Here is a 20,906-nt window from a genome sequence, read left to right on the forward strand (position 1 = left end):
AGCTGTGACCAACATAGAATTTTTGGAGGAAACAACACTGGCAGTGCTCCTTCACCTCAGGACGTGCACATGAGGCGATGGCTGAACTGAGTGCACTGCTATTACCTTCCTGCAGGCTTTCTGATGGCCTTACCATTAACTAAGCCTTCCTACACATAAAGTGGATAGCCCATAACTATCATATGTAAACATTTCCCGTAAACACCTCACAATTTCTATATACATTCCTTCAGAAGGGAAAAGGCACTGGATGATGTCCATTACTTTCAGTAATTTCTAGACATTTTGCAAACACAGTGGCATTCCCTTGCTGCTTAAATACAGATCCTATTCTATAAACCTGTTTATGGATCTCGGAGTCCCACTGTCCTCAGTGAGTATACAGGTACACTAAAGAAAAATTTCCCTTCTCCGCATTTTCATCTCTATTTGGCATTAGCTTGTAAATGGAGAGAATACTTATAATTTCATCATCTCTTGTACATTATAGCTCTACTAGCATATGTTTTTGTACTGGTTTTGCCTGGTATAGAGTTAATTTTCTTCACAGTAGCCAGTCTGAGGCTATGTTTTGGATTTGTGCTGAAAACAGTGTTGAAAACACAGGGATGTTTTAGCTATTGCTGAGCAGTGCTCACACAGAGCCAAGGCCTTTTCTGCTTCTCCCCCCACCCCACCAGCGAGGAGGCTGGGGGGGCACAAGGAGTTGGGAGGGGACACAGCCGGGACAGCTGACCCCGACTGACCCGAGGGATATTCCACACCATACGGCGTCATGCTCAGCAATAAAACCTGGGGAAAGACGGCGTAAGGGGTGACATTCAGAGATACAGCATTTGTATTCCCAAGCCACTGTTAGGCGTGATGCAGCCCTGCTTTCCTGGAGATGGCTGAACACCTGCCTGCCCATGGGAAGTGGGGAATGAATTCCTGGTTTTGCTTTGCTTGCGTGTATGGCTTTTGCTTTACCTATTAAACTGTCTTTGTCTCAGCCCACAAGTTTTCTCACTTCCACCCTTCAGATTCTCTCCCCCATCCTGCTGGGAGTGAGTGAGTGAGCAGCTGTGTGGGGCTGAGCTGCCTACTGGGGTTAAACCACAACAGTTTTACACAGTAAAGGGAATTTAAAAGCTACATTACTGTGTTTAATATGGGTGAACACTGATTTAAATATAAGTGGGCAGGAGATGGGAGCAAGAACATTGTTTTATATCTGAAAAGGCATTTCTGCATGTACTTTCCACTGAAGTCAGCACAAGCACATTTCCCCTTCTGTGCTAAGGAGCACGGTTGCTAAATGCAAGTATATTCTAAGAAAGTCCTCACTGATCACAGTATTAGAAATGATGCCATCCAGAAAAATCTTCCGAAATCAAATATGAGGATGTAAGGGCCTGTTAAAGAACCAAACTGGAAAGCTACGGTATAATAACCAATTTACATTTCATTATGACCTATTTCATTTACCTATCTACTGACTCCATGCTTACATGCCTTCCAATTCATTTTCATATTGCTGATAGGTCACCTAATTTCACACTGGCCTCTCCTGCTAGCACAGGCTCCATTTTGAAGCGTAGCACTCTTAATCCTATGCTTCAAATCCCTCCTGATAACCCTCTGTTGCCATTCTTTCCTTTGCAAACTCCTTGACAAAATAAAACTATTCATAGGTATTTCTGCAGACAGGCATGGAAAACATTAAAAAAACAGAAAGCTCTGTTGGTGCCTTTGTTCACAGGATTAAAAATTTACTGAAATTTGTGACTTTTTCACTTCAGAAGCATGCATATATTTAAATTACAGACTACATGATACCAGTTGGAGCAGGTTTTTAACTAAGTACTGATTTACCAGCCCTTGTGGATCAAATCCAGGGTCCCTTGATATCAGTGGAATGACACGTGTACAAGATGCAACAGCAGCTCTTAGAAACTTTGCCTCGAAACCCTGTCTCTCTCTCTCTCTCTATGTATATATTTAATTAATTCAACAGTTGGCATCATTTTCACAAGCCAGTCTGCTGTTCCAGTTTCCAGAGTATTACAGCTGCTTGGATAATAGCGTATTAACAGCTGTCTACAAATGGCAGAATATAAATTCTCAAATAACACATTAAGAACAACTACACATGCAATTAATATATATGCTTAGAGAAGTCTGCTAATAGTTATAATTTGTAATAGTACAAAAAAATATTTGTACTGGGGAAGAAAAATCACCTATTAAGAGAGAAGTGAGTTGTTCTGGCAAAAATGAAGACTTTTAGCTACTGCTTCCCTAGCAGCTTTTACTGATTTGGTTAATGGCCATAGCCCTGCTCTTTCCCCACACATGCTGAACACAGCTATACCTGCAAAAGGCTGTACATAAGCCTAGTCTCAGTGTGTAACTGCTTCTCTTCAGAAGGTGGCGTTTTGAGATTTACAGCCATAGCTGTATAGCAAAATGTTGTTAGCGATACAATATGAGACCACAGCCTATTAAAGTGGATATGCTAAAAGCGAGGGGGTATTTCATCCTTAGGTAAGGAAGTGCATAGTCTGTAATTTAGGTGGGATTGAACTCCAGATTAGGACACCTACGTTTAAAAGTCTGCATGGGAACTATGTGTCAAAGCTGCCAGGGAGCTCTGGGGCCCATTCATTTAACAAAGCTAGCACCCTTCCAGATCCCCTGCAAAGCATGTCCAGCTCTTAGCTGTCATAATCAAAGAATGGGAGGGTCTCACAAACCTTCAATTATTTTTGCCAACCCAGTAGGGCCATCTTGCATGCCCTATGAAGAGTTCACATGGCATACAGTACCTATTTGTATGCAGGGGAATCCCACTCCCCATTGAAGCACCCAGTGACATGTAGGGTACGACTCAGATTAAAGGCACGTATCTACTTCACCAAGTAGATACTTCACTCCATTCATTGGAAGAGGGGTAAATGCATCTCGTTCACCTACAAGCGGATTCTTAAGGTAGGTGAAGCGTGCTGAAGTTCAGTCCTACGTGCAGAATTTGATTCAGTTGGCCATATTGTATACAAAATGTCACTTGAGACGATGTATCATTAAGGTTGATAAATACGACACTGGACCTACCTTTCTGAGCAACAGCTGGAGGCCACGTAAATTATCCTAAAGCATCTAAAATGGCTCCAAGTGCTTTTTTTTTTTCTGTGAGCAAATGAACTAAGCCCTTTTAACAGCATCTTAAGAATTCTGCAAGAATTAATCATATTTTAAAAATAATATGGGTCGTTACTGATATTGCCATAGCTTATGGAAGCTTCAAGAAAATGTTAAACTTGCTCACGACTTAGAATATCAGCACTTTGTTACATCAAGACAATCAAGTAAGATCAGTCTACTTCAGTCAGTCTTTTTAAGCCACCTTTCATCTTCTGGTGCTCTCCTCTAAGAATGGACCCCTTTGCCCCAAAACTGGTCTTATAAGGTAAGCCTTTTACATGTCTCAGCTTCTGCTTAAGATAATGGTACTCAAGAAATCCCATGGCTCCTATGAGGCTAAATGCCATATTTAGGTTTCTCCACTGCAAAAAAAAAAAAAAAAATTAAATTTTATTCTGTTTTTTTTTCATGAAAACTTTCCTATTAAAAAACCCCTCTAGGTACCATTTTCTCCTTAATTTTGAAGAACAATTAAATTTAGTGTCAATACATTCCTTTTAGAATTTTGTTGCAAGAATTTTCTCCTTGAAAATGTAAATATGATGTAAATACTCCTTGAAAGCAATCTCCTAGTAATTATATCGTACCTTTCAACTAAATGTAAAATAATTTCAAAATTTTAATGACAGATTTCTATGAGTTAACTATATGTTACACCATTATGAAGAAAGCTAAACTGAAACATGAACACTAATACTGATATTGTACTGAAAGTCAGAAACCTGAATTGACATGTCGACATCTGCACCAATGGTCAGGGCTTTTGCATTGGCCACTCCCTAAAGCCTATGGGAGCTGCAGGCTGTGTAATACGTTTGACCACTTAGGTAGCACCTCACGTCATGGACCAGAATCCCTTCATGGTAGGTACTATACAAACACCGAGTAGAAAACCAGCTCGGAACCTAAATGATAAATAGAAACTATGTGCACAAAGTCTGGAGAGGTTGCAGTAAGGGTGAGGCTTTTGAATTAAGCTATAAAGGATTGTCAGAGAAAGAATCAAAGGAAATAGTTACAGGCAAGAGAAGGAAGAAGTACACTTTTCACCTCTATAGCTAGAACTGACTACAAAACAGGATTAGGTTGGTTTAGTTAACTAAAGGGTACAGAAGTTCAACTGAGGTCTGCCTGGAGAAGGGTGACAAATTAGGTACATTGGCTTGACATATTTGAAGTAATAGACTTTTATATTAGTGATTATATAATAAGAAATTTGCTCCGGCATTATAGTAATTTTCAGGCTGAGATTCCCACCCAAAGCTCTGAGAACACCCTTGCTTCCTCGTAATCTAGTATCTAAAATGGCAGCAAGATTTATCCCTCATAGACTGGCCACTTTCTCTTCATTAATCTCTTAAAAGCTATGAAAAATGTCATCACTGAAGTTCTCTTATTTTTGCTAAGTTTATGAAATTTTGAGCAAACATTTTCATTACCAAAAGAATAAAAGTACTTTGGTTTTATGGAACTGGTTCCTTAAATTCTTTAGTTCCATGCTCTGATGTTTGGGAATCAACAATGCATTTGACATCTCTGAAATTCAGGGGGATTCAGATGTGTATTACAAAATCTATCCTTAAGTAATCTGTCCAGAGTCACTCAATAAAGCAGCAGCAAATTTACACTTATTGTCATGCACACTTTTTTCCCTAAAATTTTGTGCGTATTATAGATTCAGATTCAGGTCTCTACCTGCAAGGACTTGCATTTCCAGTTATCTACAAAAATATGTAGGAAGATTATTTTTCAAAGTAATAATGAAATTCAAAAGGAACAGAGAAATGCCATGACAAAAAGCTGTATTTCAAATCTTGCTAATATAATTTAAAGTATAAGCGTAAGTGAAAAATATAAGCCATAGTTACTCACCTACGATGAGTAAGAAAACTACCACTGACATGTCCTGAGCCATCACATCCTGGGGTTGGACATGACATTCCTTCCGTCTTCACTGACTTCCAAGAGAACTGTGAGCCATTTAGGTATCCATCCTTTTGCCTTTTGGCAGCTAGAGGACACCCTGACGCACTGCGATGGGATGCATATTTTCCAGTTATATGACCCTGACCATCACAACCAGGAACTGGACATCTGGATAGCAGATAGATGAGATAAACTTTATTGTCTTGCCATCATATACCTGGTAGCCTCTACAACAAAGTCAAAATAAACCCGACATGAAAAGAAAAGAACAATCATGCACTGTGGTCTTAAAAATAGTCAAGATACTCTTTAGTGGGTAAAATTACAAGCAGAACTTTGCTAATATGAAAAAAAAAATGTTGTTTGATAAACTGCAAGGAGGCTAGCCAGTAGATGAAGTCACAGCTGTTGATGTTGTGCAACTGCAACAAAAGGACTGAGATATGTATTTGAATTGCAGGTGTTCATTACAGTAAATATCACACTGGAATTGAAATGTTGGCTACTGAGCTCCACTCAGCAGGGAAATAGCCCATAAAACTCTATAAGCATAAAATCCTACTTAGTATAATCCTTGGTACATTTTATTTATGAGGATGGAATCTAAAGAAGACTTGTCTGAAGTCATGAAAATGTTAGGTATAAACAGTTAGCTATGAAGTGATCATAGCACCTCATCAGAAATGCTGAGCACCTTTAACCACTCTCTGCATAGGAGAGATTATAACAAACTATGTGCTACAGCCTAGAAAGATCAACGAACGCAGTTCCGTATTCATCTGATGGTTTTCCTTACTTGGGAATTCCCCCATACATTTGCCCTTTATACTTCTAAAAAACAAATACCAAGGGTTAGAAGGAACAGGTTAGAATCTTCAAAGTGAAAGATGTAAAGAAAATAATGTTTTTTCAGTATGCTGCTATGTAACACATGTCAAAACAAGGCCAGTTACTTCACTGTTTGTCCTACACTAAAATACTGCTGCAACTCTTCACCAAGGATCCAGTCCTGAATGGTCTAAGCAGTCACTAAATCCACTGAGTTCAGTGGCCACTGGTATCAGAGCACCTTGCAAGAAGAAACTAAGACCTATAGGTAGGTATTTGTTCCTCTTACAAACTGCATAAACAGTCAGATTTGTTGCAGCAAACTCATATAAATACTCAATTCTCTATTCCCATAACTATTTAGCATGTATGGTCTGTCTATAGTATGCAAACACATTTAAGGGTTTTTTAGGAGATAAAGATCTAGGTAATTTTTTAATTTCATGTGAAAAACATATTTAATACTGTTTCTAAATTATAGAAGATTGTAGACCTTGGTTGAATATTGTATCCTTTGTTGAATAAATCAGCACGGATCCTTGATTTGCAGTTCACTCATAGAAATCAATGTGGTCATCTGCTCTTGGATAACTATCACACAATAACATTTATGCCTTAATAAAAAGCTGAAGATACATATGACCTTATAAAACACATGAAGGCCCTTTGACAATATTTGTTCTCACCTAATTGGCTCTTGGTCTTCTTTGTCTTCCTTGCTTTGTGCTATCCTGATTCCACTTTTCTTTGCTCGCGGACAGCCTGAAAGACTGAGTGAAAGAAAACATTTTAAAATGCAATTTCTCATTCTTGAGTACAGTTTACAAGGGATACACATTCTGAAAAACTGGCAGATTAGGAAATTCCATCCAGTTTCCAAAATCAGAGCTCAAGTGGTTTAAGTGAGGAGAGCTGCAGCATACAGCCACGAGGGGGAATCCGCGGATCTCAGTTTGTGATGCAGGACCGGACTGCAGGCACTGTGCAGCCCACACACACAGGCAGTCCCCCAGGAGCCAGGGAAAGCAGCTCTTAAACTCTCTGCCTAATAATCCCTCCAGCTGACTCAGCAGCAGCAGCGACAGCTTTAAAAGGAATAGAAGCCAGTGTTTCGGGGCTGAGAGACATTACGTCCTCTGTATGTCTGAGAAGGAAGGAAGAACAGGCTCAAACCCCAGGATCTCACGGTAGGACTAAAAATTTCTCTAGGGACCACATTAGAAACACTACCAAACCTTCTCAATCGTCATGTAAGAATCCTATAGAATTGTTGAATAAAAACACGGCAGAGCTCAGAGATGTACAAGGCCTTCCTGAGAAAGAGTTTAAGTGCTCAGAACTCGCCCAGACAAAAAGATTTGGTAGAGACAGAATTATATGTTAGGCTAAGCAATGTTACATTTAACTAGACACTGAGAATGTTGTTTTTAACTACACAAGGTGGAAAAAGATCTATCTATTCCGAGATTTTATAAGCTTAGCTTTCCCTTTGCATATGAAGAATTCATTACAGAAACCATTTAGTAGACTTGACAGTAACTTTAATAGATATTTAAAGATTTTTTTAAGTAGTTGCTAGCCAAGGACACAAAAATGTCTATCAAAAAATCATGCTTTGCCCTCTATTTAAACGTTATTTCCATCTTAACATATCAACATTAAAAAAGAAATCCATCAGTAGAACACCACCTTCAAAAGTACTGAGATGAGAGACAAAGCAGTGTCACCAAAGAAAACTTTCAGTAGAGAAAGAAACAAAATAGAAGATTAAATTTTTGTTTTCAGCATGACAAAAGGTACTTCAGTGTTGTATAGTAGGTCCTGTCTTCAGGAAGAAGCGACAGAAACAGTGGTAGCAAAATTTTCAGTTATTTTGTCTTATCAAGACCAGCGAAGACTAGACTGGGAGGAACAAGCAGAGAAAATGGTGATGCAGTCACAGACAGAATTCTGTGTTGGTAAATGAGAAATAGACAAAAATAGAGTTTACATGCTGCAAAGTCATAAATAAGTCAATTAAAGAAAGGGAGGAATGTTAGCATGAGACATTTGACATAGTGTATTACCTAGCAACTTTTAGTGAGATGGCATGGCTACATCTATAGTGGTAAACGGAAGGGGCCTAGAACTGCTGTTTCAACCCAAGACCAGCAAGCTCACATCTGTACAGCTAAACTGACTCTGTAAAGCAGGGCAGCTACAACCATATTGCTTATAGAGAATGATCTGGACTCATGCTGAGCCCTATATCATATCTGAGAACTGCCTGGGAGAGTTTCAGTGGCCCAGGGTCAGTACCATGCCAGGGGACATGCTAACAATTTAACAGTGTAGGTATCTGCGCTCATAGGCTTGGACTAGTGCTCTCATCCCATTTCATTTTCTAGTTTAAATGCAGCTGACCGTTCTCCTTTTTAAAGCAAGGTGCTGCTCATCCCAACTTGCATAGTGCACACCAAAGTACGATACTTCCCTGTGTACAAACTAAACCTCAGAAAGCTTGTGCCACTTAAAAAGAGTTTTGTTTGAAAACAATAAAATCATAATCTGTAGGAAGACAGAGGCAGGAGGAAGAGAGGCTGAGGGATTTAGAATAAGAGGAAGAAGGCTCTGGGGCAAGGGGGCAGTTCAGGAACAGGTTGGTTCATTGCTCCCCATACAATCTGGACTGCAGAAAGCGAGGGGGAGAGGACAGGAGTCACAGATAAGCCCTGGCTTATCTGAGAGACTAGCTGTACCGACTGGGTGAGACTAATCAGGTTTTACATCTGAAAACTAAACAGTTAATAGAAATGCCTCAGAAAGCAATACTTTTTTTAGTAGGTGTACAGATGGATATGCTTGTAGATGATGACATTTTCATAAAAAAATCTGAATGAAGAATTTCTGCCTTGACTAATGATTTAATGCTTTCTACATATTAAATCAATTTAATTATCACCTACTTATTGGTATTTTGGTGCATCATCTTTTTTGCAATAGATCTTTCTATTCTGGCACTATGATTTATTAGAAAATTCTAAGACCTTTCAGGTCTTCTAAACAGACATTTCCAACAGACAGCTTCTGAGGTTATGATTAATTCATTTTTCCTCTGACAGCAGATTCACCAAGAAAACATATGTCAAGGGTGAGCCTTTGCTTTAATACTTTTTATCCTATAATAACCAAAAGCTATTACAAAGTAAACATATTACTTCGTTTTTATATCAGTTTAATTCCTTATATATGAAGATAAAAGACAACAAGGGAAATTCAACACCAGTATATGCTGATATAACATCTTGCATACATTGAATGGGTTTGTGGAACTGCAGAGAGTTATGGCAGAGTTAAATCTGCCTTCATGTGTGCTTGCTGTTGAGCAGCCATTTTAAATACAGATGATACCTAGGCATCTTGGCAGCCATTTAGGAGAGAAGTTTGTCATTCCTTTCCTTCTGAAACTGAAAGGGTTATAAGTGATGGTATCATACACAGACAAAAATGCCAACTCAGATGCAAGCAGAGGTAAATGCTAATTTTCGGTGTGGGTATTAGAAAGCTTAACTGTGAATGTGCTGGGGGGTCTTTCATACTTAACAGCTCCAGATTTGGGCTACTGGTTTGCTGCCCTTTTAAAGAGTGTGCATTTTGCCAGCCTCACCACCTCAGAAATGGCCTCAAAAGATATCATGACCTGAACAGTGTCGGGCTGGCTCCCTGTAAATGTGACAGGTCTCCTGGGGACATTGGTAGTTTTAAGCAAAGAAGACATTACTCCTTCAGTGTCAGTGCCCCTGTGCCCGGAGGCAGCCAAGGACCCTAGATGGAACTAGAATGATCTTTAGTTTTAGTTCCATCTTTAAGATCTTTAAGATCCCTTCCAAGCCAAACCATTCTATGACCTGGGGCTGCCAGAGGCCTTTTGGAAGAGAAACAAAAGAGTTATGTGGTCAATATAGAGTTATGTGGTCAATATAGACATGGTGGCATTTCAAAAGGTTGAATGTGTTAAATCCCAATGAACTGGACAAATTCCAGATCACTTAGTTTTGCAGAATTACTTTTGGTATCTTTAGGTGTACTGAGTATGCTGCAGAATCAAATGAAAACTTGGTCCAGCACTCATCTGCAAAAATACAAGAAAATAAGAATTCACAGACAAAAGTAGGTAACACCATCCAGCTCATAGTCCGGTCCTACAGCGGCTAGGAGACAATTACCAGGGAAAGGGTTTAAAAAATGAGCCGACATGCAGTGATTCTCCCCTGCTAACCTTGCCAGCTTTTAGGTTTCTTGTCTGTGACACTTTGTCTTCTGCATCTTCACTGTCCTGCCTGTTTCTTGTTAATATGACCAAATACATTAACAGCCTCCTGAAATAGCAAAGTCGGGGCATAGCTACACCAAGCATAGTGCTGGCAGGGGTGTGAGCTGATAAATCCACACATAGTTAAATGTAGTTGTAAATTTGACCTTAAATCCCTTTCAAAGTGTGACTTAATCTCCTACATCATATAAGTGCTTTTAAAATGTTTACATGTTCTCCTTTATAATATTATTTGTACTTTTGATGTTTAACTGTGCATTACAGAAATTGTTATTGTGATCTTTCATTTTTACATCATGTAAAGGTATGGCACATTCCCAATCTCTATGTTATTTATGTTTGGATTTTAAACTGTTTGTTGCTTTTACTTGGAATACATTTAAACTGGGCATTTCTGTATTGACTAGTTATAGGCAATTGTAAAACTACAGGGACTTGGTGAAGCAAGCAAATATCCAGACTCAACAGTATTACTATGCATGGGAGTAAAGAGACTTACTAACAAAAGAGAGGTGGGCTACACTATTATTCTTTGACTAAACAGTGGATAGCTGTTTACAAAATATGGTGCAGCTCTTCTCTACTGATTTATAGTTCTCAAATAGCCACAGGGGAATTGCTTATTACACAGAATTCATAACATTACCTCTACAGTGGTACCACCATTAATTAGTAAATGTGAAACTTTTTTTGGCCATTGGTAGGGGTCAAAGTTATAGTTTAGGCAGTTAAGGTAACAGCTTTCATCCATGAATTTCTCTTTCCATTCTTCTGACTTGACATAGTTATGTACAATATGTTGCAATTTAAAAACAAGCCAAGCTTTATACTGAAATGTACTAACAAGACCGGTGCATTTTAGATGAAAGAGGCACTTTTCCCCTCTGATTAAAGCTGGTAATGCTTCAGCTGGGAGAGGAGGTAAAGAATGGGGTCCAATTTTGCATTTCAATAAATACTGAAGGAATCTGGAAGAGACTGACAGGAACAATCAGGAAATACAATTTGTGGGGGAAAAAAATGCAGGAATAGGATTTGAGTCCAGAAAAGGTAAGACTGTGAAGAGAAGAGTTACTTCATTCAGAATGTAAAGCAGCGGAAACTTATGAATGTTGAATTGCTTCCCTGGGCTAACAGAGAAGGCAGAAAAACTGGATTAATTTTCTACAAAGATTTTGCTAGATATTAGCAAAAATCTTCCTGCCTATTTGTGCAGTGAGCCATGCTGAAGCTGAGAAATGTTATTCATTGTTGATAAATACAACGTGTTATACCAACCCATGACTATGTACAGCACTCAATCCTACTTTGGTATTGAGAGAGGGAAGAGAGGTCTGTTGAAGTCCCTTCTAGCCCTTCAGTTGTTTGATTTAAAGAACAAAACCTCTTTACGTACCTTCGATGTGAAGCGTAATTTCCAGTAATATGCCCAGAGCCATCACACCCAGGGGTGGGACACCTAGAATAATAATGGAAGAGATATGGAGCAGTGTTACTGACAGGAAAGATATAACTGCCCATTAAAAAATATTCATTGGCTCAGTCCTTGCTTCCACAGGTGCCAGCCCTGGGGACCAGCCATTGCTAAACCCGAGCTTAATTCCACACCGAGGACAAGCATACTTTTTTCATTCATAAAATGTTTTTATTTGCTATTCCTCACCTGCCCAGTCAAATGCTTTCTGGATATCTCTAGTATTGGCAGATTAGTGGAGATTTCCAGCAGCAGCCTGATATGCCCGCACCACCAGGAATGAGTAGGGTTGACAGCAAATGGAATATCCCCATGGTGTATGCTTAGGTAATGGCTAACATTACAGCAAGCTGTTTTGTTTTCCATCAGGGCTATTGCTCTAATCCCACTGCACAGTGTCATGAGGTCACAGCATGGAAAGACCCCTCCACCTCTCCATGAAGCGAAGGAAATGCCTAAGGAAAAGGAAATGTGTAGACGGGGAAGTAATGCTGGCCTCTTGCAGAGAAATGGTAACCCACCCAAAGACTCCTAAACACCAAGCTACAGCACCAGACAGAGAATTCACTGATACAGCCGTCAGTGGAATTTCTATCAGTGGAACGACATTAGAGTCATCAAAGAAAATGGATGGGTTTTTTTACATTGCAAAGATGATTGCGATCACCACAGAATAAGCTAAATTATAATGCTAAGTAAAACCATTAGCTGGTATTTGAACTGCTACACTAAATCACAGAAAAGACAAAGGAAGAATTAATTTATATTCATTTTACTGAACAGATGAATGTTAAATGAATTCCAAAAAGTCACTTTTCTTAAGCCTGAGTTTTGAATTTTAGGCATGCTTTAAAGCTTCATTTGAAGAAAGCATTCAAATTCAAAAAAAGCATGCGCACAAATTCAGATGTTGCATTCTGAAACATCAGATTTTCATAACATTGAATTCTTTCACTATTTGAATCCAGAGTTCATGCAGACTTTGGCTTTTACCCTTTAGTTACATGTGTGCTTTCCTCAAAGTTGGTCCATACCGGTAAGCTTTTGTTTCACAAAAGTTTCTGCACAGACTTTAAAGTTTCTTAAAATCAGGAATTAAGCAACCCAGAAGTCAGTGCTATGGGGCTGTCATGTTCCATTAAGCTGAATTTTAGCTTTTTAAAGCTAGTAAGCATTACCTACTTCTGAGGAGCTCAGCAGGGCCAAACTTCAAACACGATTAACGCAACCTTGAAAGAGATAAATTAAACTGGAATTTGTTAAATGGAGTTCTTACATGGTCTTCATCTGGGTGTGTTCAGTTACTCTATAGAAAACATTAAAATATGGTAGCACTTCAGGATGTAAGCCGGTAAAACCTCTGGTGTTCGCTACGTCACTGAAGTTCCTTTTCTATGTAACAAACAGCCTGTGTGCTTTGGACAAGAAGTCTGACCAACACTCTTGAAGACAATTCTCCTTTTCTCTTGCTTTATGTCTTTGCACAGGACCAAGGATAAGACCATGATCTTGACTAGAAGGTGTAAGTATTACTGTGACTCTTAAGATATTAAAGACCAATATACAGGTTGATATAACACATCAATCTTTCTGCTTGTAGAAAGATAAACCCCCTAATTTTTGCATAGTTTCTTCTGACACAAATTAGGTAAAAATCTGGCCCTCGGTGAAGAAGTCACAGCTCAGTCTGTGTGGCTCTTACCATTCATTCTTTTCTATGGCTGCACAAACTTTGGCTTTTTCTTTAAGTTAAAAAATAAATGGTTAGGGCATCTTATACAAAGGGTCTTATATTTTAAATACTTCATACTTAAATATTTAGATGTTCTCACTATTCATTTTTATTTTTATTTTTTGGCAAATGTTTTGAGATCTGCAGAGAGTCAATCTCTTGCTTCATGTGGTTTCTTAATGCTGTTTATCTTAAGTGATCTACAATGCCTACTTCCTTTTTCCATGAAGACCAGCTGCATCACTGAAGCCTGACTGAAGCCTCTAAAGATGTTGAATCAAAGATATGGGAATAAGAATTAATTAAAGGAATTGACTAAACTTTGGCTATAAATGTCCATGGCGTTTAAATGAATAAAGGAGAACAAGGAACCCTGAGACTGTTCCTCTGCAGTCTGTCTGAGGTACTACAAGGATTCCTTCTTTATGAACCCATGCTATTGGAAGCCACCATTTTCCTCTGCAGACTTTTCAATCCTTTTGAGAATAAGCTGTTATCAAAACTGAACAATGTTTTTTCTCATCTTTTTTTTCAAGACTTTTGCTACAGGCAGGCATGATTAACAGCATCTTAACAAACAGGGTTTATAAGATGCACCAGTATATCCAATCAATCAGTCTTAAATTTAGACCATTACACCTCAACCATTTGGACAGTCTTACACAATTTAAAAACTACCTTATTTCTGTGTCATTTAAAAAAAAAAAATCCTAAGCAACTGAAGCTAAAGAAGAAATCATCCTGCTGTAAATTGAACTGAGAATCTTCACAAAGGGCTTATACAGTTCACATCAGTTTAAAATCATACTTTTGATTAAACCAGCAGTGATTTTTTTATGTAGGCAAGGATTTTAGAAAGACCTTTCAGATTTTGATTTTGGCACTATAATATTTGTTTTCAAGTCTCATAAGCTTATATTGACCTAAATGTAACAGATGAAATAAGAGTTTAGTGCAGTTGCTAAGAACATTTTAAAACCCTGGAACATTTCTATTTACTGCTGTTTCCATTCTACAGGAAGTGCTTATAACCACTGTGAAATACAGGATGCAGATATACAGTAGTCTGTTTCAACTATAAAGTTATTACAATGTTTATTTGCTTTCCTAAGCAGATTAGATAAGGAGACGACTACAAGTCCTTGTACCACTGGAATTGTGAGTCTGTATTTTCAGAATGTCTGATCATACACAGGACTTGCATATACGCTACCACTTTACTATCAACTGCTACCTATATATATTTGACTTAACCAATCATATGTACATGCAACAATGCCAGAAAAATGTATGCACAGTTGCTTGTAAGAGGCAAGTGATGTGAAACCCTTTGAAAATGAATATCAGAGTAAGTGGAAAATGAGATAAACAGTTTCCTCACTTACTTAAATTGAATGTAATTTGGCAGGATCAAAAGCTTATTTGTAGACTCTACATAATAGCTTATTGCAGTAAAGGGAAATACTTTAGTACTGTAAAGAGTGAGGTGACAAAAGGAATTCACCCTGTAAAGAGTGACGTTTGGAACCTATAACACTAGCACTTTACCACAAATTCAGGGCATCCAGTAAAAGAAAGAGCTTGTCAGTGAAGGGGAATGCAGTTAGCACCACCTTGATGTCCCATTCATTTCACAGAACATCCCAGAGAAGCTCTGGGGGGAACCTGAGCATAAGCAGAAAGCAGGACAGGCAGCAGAACAGCAACAGCTGTGGCAGCTGGATTCAGTACTGGGCATAGATTCAATAGCAGGAATGAAAAAAAAGTGAGAGCCAAACCGAGATAAATACACTTAAGCCCCACTACCCATTCTTCACCCGGGAAAGGACTGAAGGTGTGCAGCAATTAAAAAAGACTTTTGGCAGCTTGAAGGAACCTAGGGAGGTTCCTGAGACTGCGAAGGAAATGGATGCAATGCCCAAATGGGCTGTGGGAGGGGTTTTCCAAATGCCAATGGTTAAAAGTCTTGCTGCAAGCTCAGCTCAGAAAAGAAAAAAACCAGCTCACATCAGCATAGCAGACTACAAATAAGATCCACATTTAAACCTATATTCCTAGACTTATCTAGGTCTACAGGAGCTAGATAAGCTTACATGTAGCGTACATATTTAGATTTATAGCTCAACTAGCACAAGATCAAGTAGGATGTTACACAAAGATGCAAAGACAGAACTGAGGTAGTTTTGTCCTCATTATTGCATATAGCTTTGGTTGACTTACTTCTAAAGTTTATTTGAAAACATAAATTATCTCTAAAACATACCGACAAAACAAAGATATAGTAATCTGCAATATAATGAAAACACTTTGTTGTTTTTTTTTTCCTTCTAGAGATTTTACCACAAAATGACAATGGCTTTTTGGAATCGGAAGGATTGCCCTTCCCTAGGGAGGAGGCAGCGCTCATGGAAGCTTTTGCAGCGCACACAGCCTGACCACAGCTCAGCGCCTGCGCTGAGGCTTGGGCCCAGGCTCAGGCTCAGGCTTCCTCTTTCTTTCTCTGAGAAACCCTCAGTTCAGATTCAGCAACACAGTGAATTCTATTTCTATCTCAGTAAAATCTTGTCTTTAAGGTTTGACCAGTTTACATGTATAAATCCAAATGGAAGCCTTGGATCTAGAATTATACAAGCCCAAATTCAGCACACCACGCAAACAAAAGTCAGGTCACTGTAACACATGGTTGCATCTTTTGCTAAGTAGGGTGACAATGTTTAACTTAATCATCAGGGACAGTTTTAGCAACTATAACCAATATAACTTGGTCTCTTCTCTCTGTCTCTTGCCCCTTCAATCACCCTTGGCCCCTTCTATGTCCTGCACCAAGCTCTCTCCCTCTGCACACTTCAGCCTCGCTGCTCTTACCACTACAGCCTGGTTTGCACTAAGGAAAGGGCATGTTATTAAGTTAGGCTGTAGTCTTCCCAGGAATTGGCAGGTTTGTATGTTAACCCTGCACTTTTTTTTAGCTATCGCCCTTGGGGGATTAACAATAGCACTCAGTGGACACTCTAGAAATAAAGAAATAGTAACAGTCACTAATAAAGGTGAAGAGCATTGCCAGTTCTGATTATGGCAAACTGCTTCGACGTTTTATTTTTGTGCTGAGGAAATCTGCTCCCATGGAACTGAATCAAGCCATTAATTTCTCTCACACTGGCCATGCCAAGAGCCATCAGATAGTAGTCCTTTCTAGGACTCACCAAACTATACTGGGATTCAATTGCAACAGGTTGCTACAAAATGCCTTTCATGACCTGTTATTAGTAAGCTTGTGTATCAGCTCTAAAGACTGATGTCAATTTTATTGTTTAGTTTATAACACTTAGTACCTACTACGTTGTGGATCCAGTCTTCCTTTAAGTAAATGAACACACATATAAATAATATAGTCTACCAGACAGAATATGTATCCTATAAATTACTAATTAAATATTTAAAGCAGATGTAGCTAGCAACCCAAAAGAAAAATCATACTGAATTGAATGGGGGGAGTAAACAAATAAGTTGTGCAAAATTTCAGAATGGTTCTTCAGAATGTTCCACACAGCAAAAGAACTGAGACTTAATAGAAAATTGTATCTTTCCCATAGTTTTATTTTGACCATGCTGTCAATCTCTATAGTAGAGGTGTGATTTTCTGTTGAAGGTTCAGAAAGGCTAGAGAAATATAATTGTTTCCTGTGGGATTTTTTCATAGAAGAATGTAGAACTTTTTATTTTTTGGTAGTTGCCATGTATTTGAGATTTCTATTTTATTTGACTGAATCGCCATGAATGGAATTCATAGGTTGGAAGGCTGGAAGACAGACACAATAATACTTTGCATTTCTATGTTTCATCTGAAGATCTGAAAGTATTTTACAAACATTAATGGATAAAATCTCACAATACTGCTTGGAAAAAGGGAAGAATTTGGCAGAGGAAGACTGGGGCAGAGAGAGGCTGAATGACGTTACACAGAAGAGGAAAACGGGCTAGAAGTAGCAACTCATTCACTGCTCTGTATGCAGCTATAGAGCCCTATGTCTTCTGAAAATACATGTAGATTCATAAACAAAATATTGTGGGTTTTTCTTCTAGTCATATAGTCCAGAAACAAAAGGTTACAAAAGTAAATCTGTAAAGATACTATGTTTGCAGTTCCCTGAATTGCGTATGTGAGGAAGGAGAAAAAAAGTGGGCAAGAAAGAGAAGGGACAAGAAGAAGCTTTGTCAAATTAAGAAATGGAGTTTTCTGTAAGGTATCGTAAGTTTATTGTATGTCTATGCCTCTATAAATTTGAGTGCTTGTCAAAAAACAACAAGTTTGCAGCTCTTGACAAACAAGTCCCCATTTAAACTATTTAAGAGGCCAAAAGAGAGAACAAGTTTTCCTCCAGTTCCTTCCTATGCCACTCACCACTAACCTGCAGAGAGCACTCCAGGGTGACAAGGGAGATCACAAGCACAGCTGTATGGTCCTTAGCAGAGGTTTTTTGGCCACAGGTGTGTCAGTAACAGTCAGGGTTGTGGTTATTGTTATGAAAACACCTATTTAGCAGGAACTGGACAGAAACCAGCAACTCATTTTGCCTTTACCTTTCTGAGCAGTCAGAGAAATGCCTCACAGCCATTACTGTTCTAGCCAGCTCTGTGAAAGCAATCTGGACGTGTAAATCTCTAAATCTTATTTTCAGTCCCAGGTGTTTTGGTAGATTGTCAAGCTCTAATTAAGTATGTGAAGAGGGAATGCTGCTGATCCTTTTCTTCATGAAGACACAGAAGGAAAGCCGTTGTCTGTCCTAATTCCAGTAGGAACACAGATGCTTTTCCACTTTTAGCCCGTTGTCTTTTATGGCCTATTTTTTTGCCATAGTATTTGACTTCTGAATTCCTGAAGTGTTGATAATTTTCTTTTGATGCCAGACAAAACCCCACTACCTACACAACCTTTCTGTGAATTTGCAATGAAAAACTGTTTTGTTAGGATGGATTTATTTTCTCTTAATTTCCCTCAGTGAAGCTGCACATCTACATACTTCTTCTCTCTTCACTCTTTTACTTTCCATCCATACTCCTCTCCAGCATTTGTCTTCCACATTCTACTCCTTCCTTTTCCAGATCCTTTTCCTTCCTCATTTTCATCTCTTGTCACTTTTAAATTTTCTCTCTCTCCCTTTTGCTTCTTTTTTTCTCTGTCCCCTTTGGCTGATGTCTTCATTCTCTGTTCCTCCCTCATCCTTTCCTCCTTTCATGATCTCTAATAACCTTGAAGTCGACAGTTCTTTCTTCTTTCCTCCTCTTTGCTGTTTCTTTCCATTATCTCTTCTTTCATCACCCTTCTTGTCCTCCTGCCCTTTTCTCCCAGCTGATTTTATCTTTCCCACAGTCTGTATTGCTTGTGGTCCTCTCACATTGCTGATGTGACTGGGTACACATTGCGTCCTTGTGTCAGGGGAGAAAACGCTGTCTGTTGTGAAACCATAACATAGAATTTCTTGGCTGCCAAGACACAGTGAGTCATTTTAAGTATCTTGCTCTCTTTTATTTTCATTAAAGTCCTTGTAAGCTTTATCACTGGCTTCAAAAGGAGCAGAACCAGGCTAGCACTGAGCACTTCTGAAAATTGCATTCAGAGCTCATTTGAATTGGTTCAACAGGCAACATAAACTCTGTGGGACAGGTATGCAGATAATGAATATTTCAGTGGATCTTCAGTCTATGGTTTCATGTTCAAGGCTAAACCTATGTCCTAGTCCTCACAAATACACCTACAAAAGGATGTGAACTCAGGGCCTTATAAATATCAAAGGTTCACAAAGATGCACTGGAAGCCAAAAATAAAAAAGAAGATAAATTTAGATTCATATGCTAATTATGTCCCTGTACTCAGCCTAACTAGAAGGAGTACTTAATCACACAAATTCAGCATTAGCAAAAGTACTATATATTACTTTGTCATATATAAAATACTGCTGACATTTCTTAGCAGAATGCCACTGACATGACAGGCTTCACTGGAGGTAATAGGAAAATTTTAAACCCCAAACCACAGCAGATATAAAGGAAGAGGATTTGAGGAAATAACAAGAGCCAGCAAGAAAAAAATTGTGGTGGAATAGCAAATGAGTGAATTGAGAAAAATCTTCTTCTATCTTGTCAGTTGCTTTTTGGTGTTGGATCCAGTGCAGTTCCAGTAGGAATGGGCAGGAGATCAGGGAATCCAGGCAAGGATCACTCCCAGTGGGGCATTACTGAGCCCTCAGAAGACACTGGAAGAACTGCAGGTTGGAGATTGGAAAGAAGTGTAGAATGGAGGGATTTGTTGTTACCACTTTCACTGTACAGTCTTTCTATCCATGAGGGAATGATGCCAGGCCTATGGAGCTAGTCCAGGCATGAGACTAAAATAATTTTGGCTCAGAGGCTTCGTGGAGTAACTTCAGGCTCTTCTATCTCTGATGAGAGATTGCTCTGTCTCTCTCCTTGCCTCTAAAACCCCCCAGCAGTTGAATGGTTCTAAACTGGGGATGGCTGACTGCATACTCTTCTCCTTAAGTAGAATTTAATTAATTCCCTGACTTTCTGCATGTACAGTTTTTCTGTCCTTAGCTGCTGGCACTATCTGTATTGCATTCCTGCATTTTTTTTAACTGTGTGGGGGTGCGAAAGAACCCGATATGTTTTTCAATTACACTGAAAGCCATTTTCCTATGAGCAGACTAAAATGCATCATGCTGGCACTTAAAATAACTGCTGTGCACTCGAATGCACAGATACACACGATGCGTTTAAATTAATTATATTGCTTTAGAAAAAATATTCCTGTGCCTTCAGTTACCACCTCTGCATGCTGCCTGTTTTGCTAGCAGTCAGGACTTCCCAGCTTCCCAGCAGCAAGTGCCATGACGTGCTGCCCGCTGTTCTCACATCTAGCACCAGCATATACCGCCTAACATGCCAGTTGCCAAAGGCATGGTATGTGCCTAATGTGAAATAGCTTCTGTGCACTACCCAGGGGGTGCTCCGTTCACAGAAGCTGCCAGGGGGAAGCTGTGAATCAGCTCTCTCCCTGGGCACCTTGCCCACGCTTTCTCTCCTGCCAGCATCGCCTGCCTCGGAGGCAGCACCGGCCAGCTGCAGATCCCCTCCCCGCAGCAGAGAGCACTTCCTGGCACCCGGGATGAATCAGTTCCAACATATGCAAATTCAAATGTTCATTTCCAAACACCTCAGCCTTTGAAAAAAAGCTTCATTTTTATAGTGAAGAAATAACGCAAAGAGATCAGGGCACGGAGAAAAATGCAGAGAATATAGCCTTAAGAGAACATGCCCTACAACTAGGAGCCAAGCCGTGCAAGTTCTCGGTCTCCTAATAGCATTGCTGCGAGCCTGTGTTCGGAAGAAAACCCCACATGGGCTTTTTCCAGCAATTTTGGGTAGACACATTTGTTTCTGAAGAAGAATGT

At 39.2% G+C, this 20,906-nt stretch overlaps 1 protein-coding gene across 14 annotated transcripts in view; it reads right to left on the reverse strand.

Annotated features, from left to right (window-relative positions):
* The window catches only part of MYT1L (myelin transcription factor 1 like), a 310,962-nt gene that overhangs the window by 21,331 nt on the left and 268,725 nt on the right, over nt 1–20,906 (reverse strand). For all 14 annotated transcript variants that reach the window (XM_049818978.1, XM_049818973.1, XM_049818980.1 and 11 more), the window contains 3 exons: nt 11,646–11,708; nt 6,624–6,707; nt 5,056–5,277 (listed from right to left, as the gene is read on the reverse strand). In XM_049818978.1, coding sequence (XP_049674935.1) covers nt 5,056–5,277; nt 6,624–6,707; nt 11,646–11,708 — 369 coding nt within the window. The remainder of the gene's footprint in view (nt 1–5,055; nt 5,278–6,623; nt 6,708–11,645; nt 11,709–20,906) is intronic.

This window comes from Accipiter gentilis, chromosome 16, assembly GCF_929443795.1.
Source record: "Accipiter gentilis chromosome 16, bAccGen1.1, whole genome shotgun sequence".
Classification (NCBI taxonomy): Eukaryota; Metazoa; Chordata; class Aves; order Accipitriformes; family Accipitridae; genus Astur; species Astur gentilis.